At 34.8% G+C, this 19,067-nt stretch overlaps 1 protein-coding gene across 1 annotated transcript; it reads left to right on the forward strand.

The window, feature by feature from the left end:
- The first annotated feature begins 5,292 nt into the window (after window positions 1-5,292).
- LOC140439738 (uncharacterized) lies at window positions 5,293-18,747 on the forward strand. Its single transcript, XM_072529865.1, has 4 exons — window positions 5,293-8,004; window positions 16,348-16,398; window positions 16,471-16,608; window positions 18,599-18,747. Exon 1 carries the CDS (start codon window positions 7,142-7,144, stop codon window positions 7,811-7,813), a length of 672 nt encoding a protein of 223 aa, XP_072385966.1. The 5' UTR covers window positions 5,293-7,141; the 3' UTR covers window positions 7,814-8,004; window positions 16,348-16,398; window positions 16,471-16,608; window positions 18,599-18,747.
- The last annotated feature ends 320 nt before the right edge of the window (window positions 18,748-19,067 follow it).

A 19,067-nucleotide genomic window follows, 5' to 3' on the forward strand; every position in this document is an offset into this window, starting at 1 on the left:
GGAAAAATTAAATTGCTCAAAAGTTGGAATAATTCTTTATTCCAACCAATGAACAATTTTTTTTCATGTTTGGAGATGTTGTCCGTACGCTGATTGGTCGGCAAATGCGAGCGCACGGGAACACTGCTGTCGTCGCAGCAAGAGTGAACCTATGAAATTATCCACTTTGCTGTACGCTCTACTTAGGAGCTTCAGGTATATTGGATGAAATACCCCTAAGGTATTTCATCCAATATTTTGCGGTAGCAAATGGAGCAGAGCCCCGACTGGCGACCTCCTAGAGCGTACGTGCTCTAGGTAAGGCCGTGGTCTTGGACTCATGCCAAGATCCGAAGAATGCGCATATTTAAAAGTATTTTAATATTTATATGGCATTTTCGGATCTCTCGGCCAATGGAAAATTAAAAGGATGTTTAAAGGCGGGGCGGTGCGCATCAGGGTGCGTATTAGTCCACGACTAAGGCACCAGGATGACACTGCTGTCGCCAGGGTAACCAATCACGACAAAGATTGTTACTGTTCCCGTGCGCTCGCATTTGCCGACCAATCAGCGTACGGGCAACATCTCCAAACATGAAAAAAATTGTTCATTGGTTGGAATAGGGGTTATTCCAACTTTTGAGCAATTTAATTTTTTCCATTGGTCGATCTTACGGAAAGTCCACTTTCATACGTCATAATCCCTAAGAACAAAGGATTTTCGTGTATAAAAGAAGGTGGATTTTCTGTAGTCGGCCAGTTCGAGCTCACCCTCGTATTCTAAGTCTCTAGGTACGGTGCCAGTCATCCACCTAGATTCTGCCTTTTATTTACTATTGTTTATTGCTGATTTTATTGCTATATTTTATGTGCATTTTTATATATATGATATTTTTGTCGTATTTTTCTACTGTGATATTTCGTATCGATCATACACAGAGAAAATACCATTATTTGCTATTTTATTATTGCTGTTTGAATATATCTTGTTGCGACATCTCCGTAGTGGACCATACGCTCCGATATATATTCCCATTTATCTTTGATATTTTGTATTGTTTATTTACTGTTTGAATGTACCTTGTTGCGACATCTCCTCAGTGGACCATACGCTCAAGTATATTCATATTTTTTCTCTGCTATTTTATTATTGCATATTTTACTGTTTAAATATATCTCGTTTGCGATATCTCCTTAGTGGACTACACGCTCAGATATATTACTATTTCTTTTGGCTATTTTATTATTGCTTTTGACTAATATAAATATTTCCGCTGCGATATCTCTCTTCTTAGAGACCATACGCTCGAAATATTTATATATTTCTGTGTACTTGTTGTCTCCTTCCGTAAGTTAAGGAGGTACAAGTTATTTCGAGGATTCCTTCCGTAAGTTAAGGAATTCCTCAACCTTTTTGCCTTTTTATTGTTGCTTTTTGTTTCTATTTGTGTATACAAACATTTCCATATATTTTTCTGTCTTCTTTCGTGCAGAAAATACGCTTGTGGAACCTCTACTCCGTAGACTAAGCACGAGAAGTGTTTGCACTCATTCGAACTTGCATATTTTTACATATATATATATATATATATATATATATATATATATATATATATATATATATATATATATATATATAGGTAATAAACATAGGTTTACTTTTACATATATATATATATATATATATATATATATATATATATATATATATATATATATATATATATATATATATATATATATATATATATATATATATATATATATATATGTAAAAGTAAACCTATGTTTATTTTAAGTGAAACAGCAGGGCTTAGTTATTTTTAGTTATTTAAAGTTTTAGGTTGTATGACTGTTTAAGTTTTATTGACATTGACATATTGTAAATTGTATGGTACAATTGTCAAATTACTTAATGGCGTAAGAAATAGCATTGTTCTTGATTCTCTTTTTAGGTTTGTATATTTGTTAAGTTATTTTAGTTATGTTATTATTGTTAATAATTTATATTGTGGAATTTTAACGATAATAAACTCTTTTTAGACGAATTCAAACTGCTATCTCTTCACATGAATAAGGGTATGATATTACACTTATAAATCAAGAACTTAAGCTGATAAAAAAAAATATAGTGATAACTATAAATTTCCAAGCCGTTATTTGGATAAAACGATATTTAAGAATGAATTTTACATCAATGAGAATTTGCATGGCTATAGAAGCAAACAGTAGTGATAGTAAGAAAAATGTATATAAATTTAAGTGGCTGCAGCCAACAGGGTCCCGTTTTTAATCCCCTTTGAAAAACAACTTCAAATTGATCATTCTGAACTATTTCATCTGAAAAAAGTGAAGAATATATTAGCATCTATGAAAACAAGAGGATCCTTTAGAACATGTACTATAGCATTAGAAGACAATTTGAAGGAGATTTATTTTGATTCAGATGGTGATGTGGTTTATCAAAGTGAGTACTTACAACAGACCTTATTACCAGTGTATGAGAAGATAGAAACAGCTGAACAATTTCCATCATTTGCTGAGTTGCTCCAGAAATTTAATGACACAAATTTACCTAAAGTTGAAAAGAAAAATTTAAAAAAATAAAAGATGATTTTGTACTTCGAAATTTTGATGGAAATAATGTTCCAATGAATTCATGGCTCAAGACCTTCGAATCAGAATGTTTGCGATGTGAGGTGGTTGCTGATGAAGACAAGATTTTGATTCTACGTTTGTTTCTTGATGGAATAGCAAAAGAATGGTTTGAATCAAAAATAATAACATTAGGCTTAGATAACAGTTTTGAGGTATGGAAAATTAATTTTTTAGATAGTTTTTGTGAAACAGGTTGGCATAATCATAGGCAAGCTTATTCTTTTAGGTATATAGGTGGTAGTATTGTTGATTATGCGTTTCGTAAAGAAAATTTATTGCTAAATATAAAGAATGATTTTCCCATTGATATACTAATTGATTTAATTGTAACAAATTTGCCAATTTATATACAAGATAATATTAATAGAGCTGACGTTACAACAATGGAAAAATTGGTAGGTGAATTACGAAAATTGGAAAGTTTAGTTATAAAAAAGAAGAATAAATTGGAGACAAAACCAAATTTTTATCAAAAATCTACTATAATACCAGAAGAACAGAAAACTACTTGTCAATATTGTGATAGAAAAGGATTCCCTGGGAGGTTTCATCCAGAGGCAATATGCCGTTTAAAGCAAAAAGATAAAAAGGTAACAAAAGAAAACAAATCAAATGATATTAAATATATTAATAATATTGCTATACAGGAGACATTAAATGAAACAGTAACTGAACAAAAAAACTAGATTTGCTGCCATTAATCAAATTAAAAGTATTCCTAAATAATAAAGAATTATGTGGAGTTTATGACCCAGGCTCAAATGTTACTCTTCTGAATTCGAAGGTGGCAAGAAAGTTAGGATTAGATATTCAAGAAGATAGGAATATGTTTAAAACGATAAATGGCAGAACAAATTTTACAGGAAAACTAATTGCAAAACTGAAAATTAATAAAATTGAGAAAAATATTAATCTTTTTGTAATTAATGATGAATATTTTGAGTACGATATTCTACTCGGATTAGATTCTATTTTAAATTTTCAAATGAAACAAGATTTTGATTTAGAGATTTATCAAAGATTATACGGAAAAATTGAAGAAAAAATCGAAAAATTTAATTATAATATTAATATTACAGAATACTCCATAAACTTTAATGAGGGAATTCCCACAGAACTTTTTGAAGCAAAATTACAACATTTATTGCCATATCAGAAAAATAAATTAGAAATATTACTAAATAAATATGACAATATTTTTGCAAAACCTAAATTTGACATTGGGCAGGTTCAAAATAATGAAGCTCAAATTAAACTTTTAGAACATAAATTTGTTGCAAAAAGACCCTATAGATGCTCGATAGAAGACCAAAAAGAGATAGAATTTCAAATAGGACAATTATTAAAAGCAAATTTAATAGACGAATCATCTTCACCTTTTGCAGCACCTGTTACATTGGCTTTTAAAAAAGATGAAGGATCTAAAACAAGATTGTGCATTGACTTTCGTGAGTTAAACAAATTAATTATTCCTGAACCCCAACCTTTTTCTTTAATTGACGAGATTTTGACCAAAACAAGGAATGCTAGGTTCTTTACTACTTTAGATATAAATTCTGCTTTTTGGTGTATTCCAGTTCGGATAAAAGATAAATACAAGACAGCCTTCGTTACCCAAAGTGGTCATTGGCAATGGAAATGTTTACCTTTTGGGCTTAAAACATCTCCCGCAATATTTCAAAGAATTTTAAGTAATATTATCAGGAAGCATAATTTAAATTCATTTTGTATAAACTACATAGATGACATTTTAATATTCTCATTATCATTTGAAGAACACTTAGACCATATAGAAAGACTTATGAAAGCAATTATTGAAGAGGGATTTAGGCTCAAACTTCTAAAATGTAATTTTGCAAGAGAAGAGGTTAAATATTTGGGACACATTGTGGGACACAATTCAGTTCGTCCGTTACATGATAATTTAATATCGATCAGATATTTTCCAGCACCAGACACGAGAAAAAAAGTACGACAGTTTTTGGGAAAAGTAAATTTTTACCACAAATATATAAAAGATTCAGCTAGGTTATTAGAGCCACTACATAATTTACTTAGAAAATATATCAAATTCCACTGGTCTTTAAGCTGCCAAACAGCTTTTGATAGGGCAAAAAATATCCTCTGTTCTGAACCTATACTAGCCATTTTTAACCCAAATGCTCCTACAACTATATATACAGATGCTAGTGTTCTAGGAATTGGTGCGGTTCTGAAACAAAAACAAAGAGATGGAGAAATGAAACCCGTAGCATACTTTTCAAAAAAATTGAACAAATATCAAAAAAATAAAAAGGCTATTTTTTTAGAATGCCTGGCAATTAAAGAAGCAATAAAATTTTGGCAATACTGGCTAATGGGAAGAAAATTTCTCGTTATTACTGATCATAAACCCCTTGAGGGAAGAGAACTTCGTACAAGACCAGATGAAGAATTAGGAGATATGACACATTTTCTTTCACAATTTGACTTCGACATTAAATATGAACCTGGAAAAGAAAATGTAGAAGCAGACTGCCTTTCTAGAAACCCAGTGTTGGAAAATATGAAAAATGCAGAAACATTCATAAGAACAGTAAACCTAGTCACATTAACTGAGATAAAACAAGACCAAAATAATAATCGACAAGTTATAGATACAATGAGAGGAACAATTTTGAACCAAGATATATTTTATAAATTAAGGAAGAATGAAAAAAGAATAATTTTATCCAAAGATTTTGGAAAAGAGTTAATAACAAAAGTTCACAAATTTTATGGTCATATTTGTGCTGGTAAAGTAACAAACAAAATTAGAAATTTTTACTACATTAAGAATATAGATTCACTAGCAAAGGATATCTGTCAAAAATGCGAGATCTGCTGTAAAAATAAAACAAGAATCGGTCCAAAATATGGTCTTCTGTCACAATTGGGTCCAGCAAAAGAACCTTTTCAGATAATGTCCTTAGATACAATAGGAGGATTTGGTGGCAATCGTTCGACAAAAAAATACCTCCATTTACTTGTAGATCACTTCACCAGATATGCGTTTGCAGTTACTTCTAAAAATCAGACCACAGATGATTTCATAAAATTAATCGCCAAAATTCAAGATAAACACCCCATAAAAACATTATTAACAGATCAGTATCCAGGAATTAATTCCAAAATATTTAGAAATCATATGAAACATTTAAATATTCAATTAATTTTTACAGCAGTAGACTGTCCATTCTCGAATGGATTAAATGAAAGACTTAATCAGACATTAGTTAACAGAATAAGATGCAAACAAAATGAAACTAGAATTCGAGCATGGACAAAAATAGCTGAAGAATGTATAGAGGAATACAATAAAATAGATCATTCTGTAACCGGATATAGCCCAGAATATTTGCTTTTTGGAAAAGCAGATCCGATTGTTCCCGAGGAACTGTGTGAGACAACAAATGTATCAAAAGATAAAGAAATAGCCTATAAAAATTCGGTACGACATCATGAATATAATAAAAAACTGTATGACAAAAATAGAAAATCCTATGAATTCAAAGAGGGAGATTGTGCATATGTAGAAAATAAATCAAAACTAAATAGAAAAAAACTTGACGAAGTAAGAGTAGGTCCATTTCAAATAAAAAAACAAATTTCAAATACATTATATGAAGTAGATATTGGATACAAAAAGAATGATATGAATTATTTCCATATTTCAAAATTGATGCCTTGTGATAAACCATATACTTAGATGGTTTATCATACCTTTTTGGTAGGGGGATGTAAAAGTAAACCTATGTTTATTTTAAGTGAAACAGCAGGGCTTAGTTATTTTTAGTTATTTAAAGTTTTAGGTTGTATGACTGTTTAAGTTTTATTGACATTGACATATTGTAAATTGTATGGTACAATTGTCAAATTACTTAATGGCGTAAGAAATAGCATTGTTCTTGATTCTCTTTTTAGGTTTGTATATTTGTTAAGTTATTTTAGTTATGTTATTATTGTTAATAATTTATATTGTGGAATTTTAACGATAATAAACTCTTTTTAGACGAATTCAAACTGCTATCTCTTCACATGAATAAGGGTATGATATTACACTTATATATATACATATTGCACTATTTTGCTTTTCTGTGGTATTTCGCAACGCGATCACGCACTAAAAAGCCATAAAACTCCTCAGATTTGTGACAGTTTCGAGCTGAAACATACACGAATCTGAGTATCTTCTACGAGACCAATCAGATCCTGACGAATTGCTCAACCGAAGATGGTAGACACTCGTAGCTCTTCCCGGTCCAGTTCCCGTGACCGTAAGAAGCCCGTAGAGCAGGAGACAGGCCCTACTTCAGCCCTCCACGCCTCTCGTCAACATGGCGCCCAACTAAAGAATGACGAACCCACTCCCCAACATGAGACAACAGCCTCATCTCAACCAACCGGAGGACCATCCACGAGCCAGCCTCAACCATCACCTGAGACGTGGATGACCACCCTCTTTCAAGCCCTGACGGCCTAACAAATGGTACAACCAACTGCAAGCAAGCCACCTAAGATATGGACCTCCGAACCTCCAAAATTTGAAGGAAGAGAAACAGAAATTCCCACGCAATTCCTGACCAAAATCGAGGACTTCCTGACGAGGCACGAGGTGGATCAAGACGACTGGGTAGACTACCTAACAACCAATTCACTTCACGGAGAAGCACGGTCATGGGCAGAGAGTCAATGTACAACCGAGATAGGTTACCAGACATTCAAGACTCGCTTTCTCGAAAAATTCGACAACCCAACTCTTCTAGCCGCCCTGACCGTCAAACTATACGGACAAATCCAAAGGAACGAACCAGCAGAAGAGTTTGTAACAAGGAAAGCCGCTCTCTTTAAACGCCTCCTACCAGACATCCCCGAGGACCAAAGATGCAGAGTCATCGCGAACCAACTAATACCTCAGATTCGAATTTGCCTCAGACTAGGGATGCCAAAGACGGAGGACAGCCTCAGAATTATCGCGAGAGAGATGGAAGCGGATGCCCAACACATGGGAAGACCAGATAGACAGAATAACCAACATCCACCCAGGCGATCAGAAACCATCCGAGACTGGCAAAACAGGAATCCACAGAACAGGCAGACAAATAACCGACAACAACAAAGCGAGCAGCCAGAAAACTCCAACAGGGGCACCAACTAAACCCTGTGGAACAAGCGGTGCCCCAACTGAATCCAATCCAACAACAGTCGAAGGCAACAGGACTCCCCAATCTTGACGGTTTACAGTTAAAGTCTCCTCCTGCTATGAATTTGTGTCCAAGAGAACTGAAATAGGTGCTAAAGTTGTTTTCGTTGATTGGTTGACCAGGAGGACAGTAGACCGCAGATAAGGTAAGGTTGCCTAGCCAGTCTTCGATGACAATGCTAGTTGATTGCAGGTACTTTTCGCTGAGCTTATTTAACTCATGGTGTTTTATATTAGATTTGATAATAATAGCTGTGCCACCGTGTGCCTTGTCATTTGGATGTTTTGTGTAGTGGACAATGTATTTTGGAATTTTGATATAGTTTTTGTCTGTTAGATGAGCTTCTGATACAAGCATAACATCAATTTTCTTCTCGTCGAGGAAAATTTTTATTTCTTGGATGTGGTTCGTTAGGCCATTTGAGTTCCAGACGGCTATTTTAAGTCTGTGTTGCATTAGTGCATTTTGGAAATCATAGACATAAGAAGATTAAGCATAGTGTCCATTCTCTCTACTAGTTTTGTCATCAGGTTTTCAAGGTTGGCGATTTTCGTTGAATGGTTTGAGCCGACATTAGTTTGTTGATTTGTAATTTCATCCGCTTGACTATTTTCTGAAGTTTTTTGAGCGTAAGAAACACCAGGGGTTACTCTTTGACTATTGGTTTCATGGGTGTCTGTTCTGTGGGTCTCTTGATTTTTTCTGAGTTGGGGGAATTTTTCTTTTTGTATTTGTTTGTATACGCTGCAGCCCTTATAGTTGGCCGGATGGTTTCCCATACAAAGTACACATTTTACGTTATTGCTGCGTTCTTTTCGTGGACAGTGTAAAGTAAGATGATTACTTGCACACTTTACGCATCTTGGAGGCATATGGCAGAATTTTTGTGTGTGACCGTAGCGTTGACATTTGGTACATTGGGGAACCTGACGTTTGGGATATGGTGGTTCGAAGGACACAATCATGTTCTGGAGTGCTCTCACATCATATATGTCTTTATTATTTGGCTTAGTTTTTAATTCTATATAAAAGAGCGGAAGCGCTATTTTGGATCCATTCTTATATATATTAGCTATGTTGGTTACTTCGTGTCCCATTAATCCTAGCTCATGTACTAAAGCGTCTTTATCTGCTGTCTGATGCATATTACGAAGCACAACTCGGAATGTTCTTTCTTCCTTTGTTTGGTAGGTGTAATAATGTGTATTTTTCTCATTGAGTGCTTTGGTTATGTTTCGGTAATATTCAGAAGTTGAGGGCTGGATCTTTACTTGGTTGTTATAGAGACATTTGATGGAATATCTCAGAGGGGAATTGTTTCTAACAATTGTCGAAGAGGTTGTATATCACCTACATCTGAAACTGCTGAAGTCAATAACAGGAAACAACCTACAACACATATCTACAGGAGAACCAACTTATTGGCCTACAGATCCAAATAAAACACCAGATCTCTTAGACTTCTGTGTTATTAAAGGTATCTCTCTTAACTATTTAGCAATAGAATCATGCTGGGACCTCTCTTCAGATCATTCTCCCATTCTAATTGACCTAGACTCCAAAATCATACTCAGAAATAAGCCTCCAGTCCTAACCAATAATCAAACAAATTGGAAAATATTCCGAAGCGCACTAGCAGAACAAATACCAACGAGCTTGCCACTTAAAACAGAATTACAAATTGAAAATGCGGTACAACAACTTACTACCTCCATACAAAAGGCAGGTTGGATTTCTACTCCTGAACAAACAACATGGAAGGAAAGCATAAACTGTTCGCAAAGTGCAAAAAACCTGATCGATGAGAAAAGAAAACTTAGGAAAAAGTGGCAAAACACACACGCTCCTATTGACAAACAAAATTTAAACAGAATTACCAGAAGACTTAAAAATCTATTAAAAGAAGAGAAAAACAGGGGGATCCAAACTTACTTAGAAAATTTGACTCCGTCCAAAGACACCAATTATTCTCTATGGAAGGCGAAGAGAAAGGTAAAAGGTCCACAAGACGCCATACCTCCTCTAAAAAATGTCAAAGGTAAATGGGCAAGAACAGACACAGAAACATCTGAGACATTCGCTGAACATCTTTCTACAGTATTTAGTCCATTTAACAGAGTAGTGCCATTAGAACAAGAAGAACCATTTAATTCTTTTCTTGAGGCTCCATATCAAATGGATCTACCAATCACCAAGTTTAATATTAAAGAAGTAAAACAGATAATAAAGAATGAGATACAACCCAATAAGGCTCCGGGATTCGACCTCATAACGGGTAAGATCCTCCAGGAACTAACCAATGACTGTTACAGAATAATCACTATGATCTTCAATGCTATGCTTAGTCTGCATTACTTCCCTCTGCAATGGAAAGTGGCACAGATTATACTCATTCAAAAACCTGGTAAAGATCCAAAAGATGTCAACTCATACCGACCGATTAGTCTACTCCCAGTCATCTCTAAGGTCTTCGAAAAACTCCTACTACGAAAAATCAAACCAATATTGGACGAAAAGTGTCTCATACCTGACCATCAATTCGGTTTTCGTAACCAACATGGTACAATAGAACAAGTTCACAGACTATACACAACAATAAGAAGTAGTCTCGAGAACAAGCAATATTGTACTGCAGCCTTTTTAGACGCCTCTCAAGCTTTTGACAAGGTGTGGCATACAGGACTTCTGTACAAATTAAAGAAAAATTTACCTTACCCTTACTTTAAACTGCTTCAATCATACCTTACAGAAAGGAGATATCTGGTAAAATATAGTGAAGCCTATACAAAACTCTACCCCATCCTATCTGGTGTACCTCAGGGTAGTGTGCTCGGACCGATTCTGTACCTGATATATACGGCTGACTTGCCAATAAGCAATAACCTAACGCTTGCAACATTCGCAGATGATACTGCTTTCTTGGCCTCTCATAGCAACCCAATAATAGCATCAGAGAGACTGCAACTACATCTGAACAAAACAAATGAATGGCTTAAACTCTGGAGAATTAGAGTAAACCCCTCAAAATCTACACAAATTACATTCACTCTAAGAAGAGGTACATGTCCACAAGTTAACCTCAATGGACATCCTTTGCCCCAAAAGCATGACGTAAAATACTTAGGTATTCACCTTGACAAACGTCTAACTTGGACCAAACATATATGGACGAAAAGGCTTCAATTGGGAATTTTATACAGAAAACTTTACTGGATGTTGGGAAAAAACTCTCACCTATCGATTGACAACAAGCTGCTGATATACAATACAATAATAAAACCCATTTGGACATATGGCTCACAGCTCTGGGGTTCAGCTAGCAAATCTAATATTATGATAATACAAAGATTCCAATCCAAAACTCTGAGAACAATCGCTAATGCACCTTGGTATATCCAGAATGATGCAATACATAGAGATCTTCAGATACTAACAGTCTCTGAGGAGTGCAAAAAAACTTCTGAACAATATCAAAACAGGTTGCGGGTGCATCCAAATACCCTGGCACACAATCTTCTCAACAACCAACAAGCGAAGAGATTGAAGCGACATGACCCCTTGGACCTACCTCACCTATCCTGACAGAGCCTACAGCAGTGGGAGTCACGCCTTCAACAGCACCCAGCCATTGTGATCAGTGCCGCTTTTAGTGCTCGCGTATCAGTGTATGTGCGCATCCTACCGGTAAAAAGCCAATCTGTGTCATGATGATTTGGTCACTGGACCTTACATCTCTCTGTCATGTAAAGACAAAAAATTTTACTTATTGTTTTCACTGCAAAACAGATTGTAAAAATCTTAAATGTTAATAAAAAAAAAAGAAAAAAATCTTGACGGACGGATTAACAACCACAAAGTGAAGATACTAGTCGACACTGGAGCATCTGGTAACTTTGTTCACCAGAAGTTAATCCAAAGAGGGGACCTGCAGATTCGACCAGGAACGATTCAGCTGGCGTGCACGGGCAGCACGTACCAAAGCCTAGGGACCGCAAACGTCGAGATATCCATGGACAACTTCTCCACAACTGTAACATGCACCGTACTGGGGAAACTCAACCATGATGTTGTACTTGGAATGCCATGGCTGGAGCAAGAGGAAGCAAACTTAGACATCCCCCGAAAATGTCTGCACGTGGGCACCTCAACCAGAGCCACCCTCTACTAGAAAAACCATGGCAAGAGGCATTCATCCAAACAAGCACTAGAAGCCCACCAAGCTCCAGCTTTCGCCTTCCCAATAATACAACAACTGATTGACGAGTACAATGATGTGTTCGACGACCGTCTACGCCAGCCGACAACAAAAGCTACCGAAATGGAGATAAAAGTGACCGACAGCCGACCGATAAACATTAAACCTTACAAATACTCCACCGAGAAGAAAAAGATCATGTTCAAAGAAGTGAGGGAGATGCTAGCCGCAGGAGTCATCAAACCAAGTAAATCACCTTACAATAGTCCTGTGGTGATTGTCTCGAAGAAAGATGGCACCCCTCGCTTCTGTGTGGATTATAGAAAACTAAATGAGATCACAATCGATGAAGCCTCAAGTATGCCACCCATTCACGACAGCATAAAAGAAATAGGCACAGCCCAGATCTTCTCCACCCTGGACCTGAAAAGCGGATTCTGGCAGGTGCCACTTCACAAGGATTCCAGTCCCAAAACCGCCAGGCCCAACATTTCACCTTATACACGGACAGTCAAGCTCTACTCTGGTTGAATAGATTCAAGGAAGATAAAGCCAAACTATCGAGATGGGCCTTATTGCTTCAAGAATTTAACTTTACAATCAAACATATACCAGGGAAAGAGAACGAACTGCCGGACCACCTCTCCAGACATCCATCAACCAAGAGACAGGAAGAAATCGAAGACCTGGATGAAGAAGTACAACGTTTAAGCTGGCCAACAGAGAACACAGACGATGACCAATTTCCACTCCTGTGCATGCTGGAAGACGTAGAAGAAGGCCAAAACAATCCCATTCTAGACGATATAACAGACCTACCACTACAAGACAAAGTCCGTAGAAGCCACGCGGTCTACCCAAGAGTGCTACGCTTCAAGAGACGTTGGTAGAGGAGCTCCGAAAGAGGCCCAAGGAGCGAAGTAGAAGCCAACTTCATACGAGAATTCACTGTAGTGGATGACGTAGCCTACTACGTAACAAATCCAAACCACAAGGCACTAGTCGTGATACCCGCATACCGGAAAGACATCATCAATGCATACCATGACTCCGAAGAAGCGAACCACCCAGGGCAGGACGAGACCATCCGGGCTATTAAGAATCTATATTACTGGCCAACCTTGTCCAAAGATGTCCGGAGCTACGTCAGGTCCTGCCTTACATGTGCCACGACCAAAGCCGCCGCCAGACAACCGGCAGCCCCCATCATCCCGAGGGAACCAAACAACCCGTGGGAGAGAGTAGCATTCGATGTACTAGGACCTTACCCAGTTGCCCGAGGGACGAATAACAGATTCATCCTTCTAGCCACGGACTGCCTCAGCAACTGGGTAGAATTCAGATGCGTCCCAGTCGCAAAGAGTCGGCAGGTGATAGCCTTCCTTCAAGAAGAAGTCTGCAGCCGCTGGGGAAAACCAACCATCATTATCACGGACAATGGACCTCAATTTCGGACTGACGCCTGGGAGAGGTTCCTGAGACGCAACAACATAAGAGGAGAGTTCAGCCCAATATACCACCAAAGAGCCAATCCGGTGGAACGTCGCGTCCAGGAACTTAAGAAAGGCCTTCGAACCCGATGTACGTCAGCCGATGATCCAAGATGGGACTCTTACGTACCCGACATCATCTTCAGCATTCGGACCAGACTGAACGAGGCAACCCAGGAAACACCTGCAGAACTTCTACTGGGCTATTTAATACGACGTTCGGAAGAAACACACAAGAAACAAACGCCGAGAAGCCAACACTGCGGCCAGACGACAGGAAAGAGTGAACCAAGCAGTTCAGAAAGCCACAGTGTATGCTAGGAACTTATTCCCGGATAACCCCAACGCTCCTCCAGCAAGAAAGTATATCCAAGGGGAACAAGTATTAGTAAGAAACCACGTGAAAGGAAACTTTGGAGCCACATGGACGGGACCACACACGATCCTGAGGGTCCTGGGAGACCACACCTACGAGGTACACCGGGACCAGGACATCAACAGGACCATCCATGTGGACGATATCAGACCAGCTCCTCCACCTAGGGACAACCCAGACCAGGAGTAACCAAGACATTTATACAAAACTCTGTACAAAACTCTGTATTCTTTTTTTTCAAAACTCTGTATTTTTTGACAAATAAAAAATGGCACCACCTAGAGTCTTCGAAAGGGGGGGATGTTCCCGTGCTATCGCATTTGCCGACCAATCAGCGTACGGGCAACATCTCCAAACATGAAAAAAATTGTTCATTGGTTGGAATAGGGGTTATTCCAACTTTTGAGCAATTTAATTTTTTCCATTGGTCGATCTTACGGAAAGTCCACTTTCATACGTCATAATCCTTAAGAACAAAGGATTTTCGTGTATAAAAGAAGGTGGATTTTCTGTAGTCGGCCAGTTCGAGCTCACCCTCGTATTCTAAGTCTCTAGGTACGGTGCCAGTCATCCACCTAGATTCTGCCTTTTATTTACTATTGTTTATTGCTGATTTTATTGCCATATTTTATGTGCATTTATATATATATATGTATATATATATATATATATATATATATATATATATATATATATATATATATATATATATATATATATTGTTATGATGTGTTTTTTGTTTGAATGATGAGCAATGAGTATTTTTAATAATATAATATATAGGGTTTTTATCGCGGTTCTCAAAGAATTAGCTTGTAAGTACTTTTTTAAATTATCTTTATTATAACTATTATGAAACACACATATATATCTAACCTAGCCAATGTAAATTTAAAATAAACTATCTTTAAATTGATATTCTTATAAAACTAATTAAATTCTATAGACAATGTAAAATTTAAACAAACTATCTTCAAAATTGAAATTGTTATGACACTAACTAAATTATATTAACAAAATTTTGTACCTTTCTTTCACTGAATGCCTAAATGAACTGTTTTCCACTAAGTATATAGATTCTAATCACTACTGAATGTCTTCGTACTTCAGTTATCCTTGTTTTTTTTGTGAAATTACTTTTTTCAATTATCAGCTTCTACCAATTTAAGATATAGTTTTCTTCACCAGCATTTATACACCACCAACCAAACCAGCAAACAGCATTTATATTTATTCTTCTTTTCAATATAGTAATATCCAATTATTATAAGTTGATTTATACTAATCTCCAACCATAATATAATTTAATTTCTTCCAATATACTTTTTTTTTAATCTTCAATAATTATTTGTGTATAATTATAAATGTGCATTAAATATATGCATAATTTTTAATCTTCTTTTAACTCACTATATTAAACAATTTGACTATTTGTACCTGATTCACTGACTCCAACTAACTTTCATAATAAACTGGCCTGACTTCTGACTAAAAACTTCTAAAACTGCCCTAAAAACTTCTTAAAACTCTTCTGACTGCACTATCTAAAACTTTTCTGACTAAAAACTTTCAAAAACTGCCATCTTGAATCCAAATCACGGGTATTTATATCTTTTGGACATTCTAGAACCATCTCGTCAGATATCATGTTCTATTCAGTTCTATTTAATACATGTCTGAATTTTCTGGAACAAACCATTTCGCAAACATGGCCATCTCCGGAGATCCAGAGAATTCCATTCTTTTCTATTAATAATTTTGTTTACATTTAGGCTTTTCAGATCAGAATATATAATTAAATTAGTAACTTAACATTCTAATTTAATAAAATACACATTTCAAACAATATATTATTATAACTCACTTTATATTCGTAAATATTCTTAAACGTCACTTCAGAGTATAAATATCTGTCAATCTCCGAGAGTATTTTTGGTTGCCTAAGCACATGGCTCACTTATATATATTTACAATATTAAAATACAACTTTTTATAATTATTATATGCTAATTTATTAAAAATGCCCTCACATAAATATATTTTTATTAAATTCTCTAGTATATAACTTATTTAAAACAACCAAATATCTAATATTATGTAGTATATAACTTATAAATTATTTTCTATAAACCCTAATCGTCACAATACCCCAAAAATAATATTTAAAATAAATAATTTACTTATTATTTTTTTAAATATTAATTTTCTCATACCTTATTAAATTTAATAAATCAAATTTTTTTTTATTTATTTAAAATGTGTTAAATACATCCCTGTTCGCTGTCTATGTCAAAACAGAGAACAACGGATCACAGTTCGGCTATTCTATGGTCAAACTGTCATGTCAAATGGAGAATGGATTTTATCAGAGAATAAAATATAACCTTATTAAAAATATAATGGATATTGTGTTCTGTTTATTTATAGACAAAATCTAGGAATTGTTTCCATTCAAAAGGCTTTCATCCATATAAATTGGTAAGTTTTACACTTTTTATACAGACATTTACACAATCAATTCTGTATCTAACCCCAAATTATGATTTTTAGGGTACCAAACAATTTCCATATGTACAAAATTCAACAAGTATGATGTCAAATTTATTCACAACAATGAAATCTACCATCTATTTAACAAATCAAGTCTATTGAATAAAATGGATATATCAGTAATCTGTTATAGTAACAGTAAGTATTTGTATATTAGTGTTAAAAGGTATAGAAAAGATTATTCAATCTCTTCATGATACTTAAAGATGTCATTGATATGAAACAGGCCTCTTAGTCTGTTCTCTGCATCTATTAACACATAACTATTTAGTCCATTCTGATTTTCAATTGTATATGGTCCTTCAAACATTGGTTGTAATTTCTTACAACGGTTTTCTTTAACATTACTTTTTCTAAGTGAACGAATTAACACTAGGTCTCCTTTTTGAAACGTGATTGGTTTTTTTATATTTCGATTTTGTCTTCTGATATATTTTTCAGCTTTCCTCCTAATTCGGTTATTCACTTTCTGCATTACTTGTTCTAACATATCCTGATTATATTCACTAATCCACTTTCTGTTTCCTATATGGCCAAACATTAAATATTCTGGTACTTCCTCTGTATTCAAATTATGTGTATTATTTAAAAAATATTCTACTTGTGGTATATGTTGCTGCCAAGTTTCGTGTTGATTTTGGCACAGTATCCTTAAATATTTTATAACTTCTTTAATATATCTTTCTGCAGGATTTGCCTGAGGATGTCTGATACTTGTAAAATGAATGTTGATTCCCTTTTTCTCACAAAATGTCCGAAATTTTTGGTTGTTAAAATATGTAGCATTATCTATTATGCAATTTCTAAATGGTCCTATTTCTTCGAAAAATTGATTAATATATAATTTTAATGTTTTAACATTTGTTCTGGAGCAGGGATATAGTTTAATAAATTTTGTATATAAATCAACTATCACTAGTATATGCTTTTTTCCTGTTGGACTGAGAACTAAATTTGAAATAAAATCCATGGAAACTGTATTTAGTTTTTCATATACAACATTAGATTTATATGTGTTCTGGTTTTTGAAATTCTTTTCTTTGTTTAGTTGACATATTGGGCATTGGGTAGTAATTTCCTTTGCTATACTTATGTCATTCTTTGCAAAATAATTGTCCCTAAATAGCATCCATAGCTTTCTTGAACCAATATGCATATAATTGTTATGTAAATTTTTCAATATTTTCTTTGCTAAAGTTCTAGTTATTACATATACTTCTATGCCATTTATTATTTTATAATATACCCCATCTTTCCTAAGGACTTTTTGTTTTTCACTCAAATTGATCTGATCTCTTATAATTTCTTCTTTAGAATATAATCCAGTATTTTCTACTAATTGATTTAATCCAATTTTTATTGTTCGCTGCCCTTTTTGTGGTGTATTTTCTAACCTTGATAAAGCATCTGCCACTATATTGGATTTTCCAGAAATATATTTGATTTCAAAGCAGTATTCACTAAGTATTAGACTCCACCGATGTATTCTACTGTTTCCATATTTGTTATTTAATATAGACGTTAAAGCTTGGTGATCTGTTTCTATTGTAAATTCATTACCCAACAAATAAAATCTTAATTTTGTGACACAGTGTATTATACTTGCTAGTTCTAATTCTGAAACTGAGTAACCCTTTTCATGTGGCTTTGTGATTCTTGAAATGAATTGTATTGGGTATTCGACCCCATCATGTATTTGTAATAATACCCCTGATAATCTCTCTATTGATGCATCTGTTCTTAGTATGAATGGCTGTGTATAGTCAGGATAGTATATTTTCAAATTTGACAGAAAAATGTTTTTAATTTCTTGGAATGCTAGTTCTCTTCTCTGATCCCATCTCCATTTTACACCTTTTCTCAGTAGTTCAAGTAATGGAATTTCTTTTATACTTAGATATGGTATCATCCTTTTATAATAATTAATTATTCCAATAAATCCTCTTAAAGTTCTTAAATTGTGTGGTGTTTTATATTCCTGAATGACTTGTGTCCGTTCTGGATCCATTTCGATTCCCTTAGTGTTAAGTTTATAACCTAGATATATGACTTCTTTTTGAAAAAATGTACATTTTTCTTGATTTATTTTTAGTCCAACTTTGTCTAATCTATTTATTATAATTTTTAGGTGTTTCTCATGATCTTCAGCAGTTTTAGAAAAAATTAATATATCATCAATGTAGTGAATTACAAAATGTTCATATTGATCCAAAATATCATGAAGACATCTACATAGAGCACTGCAAGATGATTGAAGTCCAAATGGTACTACTTTGAATTGATATACTACTCCATCTATCTGAAATCCTGTATACTGTCTACTTTTTCTTTCTAGAGGTATTAACCAGAAACTATGCTGTAAATCGATTTTAGTGAAAAATGACATTCCTGTAATTCTTCCTAATATTCCATCTATACTCATTGGTGCTTCAAATTGCTTTTCAGTAATCTTGTTAATATTCCTTGCATCCAAACATAACCTGATTTCACCTGATCTTTTTCGTACTACTACTATGGGGTTAATAAAATGTGTGTCTGCCTTCTCAATGATCCCATCTTCTAACATATTATTAATTGTTTTGTTTACTTCTTCTCTG

The sequence above is a fragment of the Diabrotica undecimpunctata genome, chromosome 4 (assembly GCF_040954645.1).
Source record: "Diabrotica undecimpunctata isolate CICGRU chromosome 4, icDiaUnde3, whole genome shotgun sequence".
NCBI classification, from domain to species: Eukaryota; Metazoa; Arthropoda; class Insecta; order Coleoptera; family Chrysomelidae; genus Diabrotica; species Diabrotica undecimpunctata.

Coding starts and splice junctions, on each gene's coding strand:
- LOC140439738 (XM_072529865.1), top strand. CDS start 7,142: ATGGTACAACCAACTGCAAGCAAGCCACCTAAGATATGGACCTCCGAA.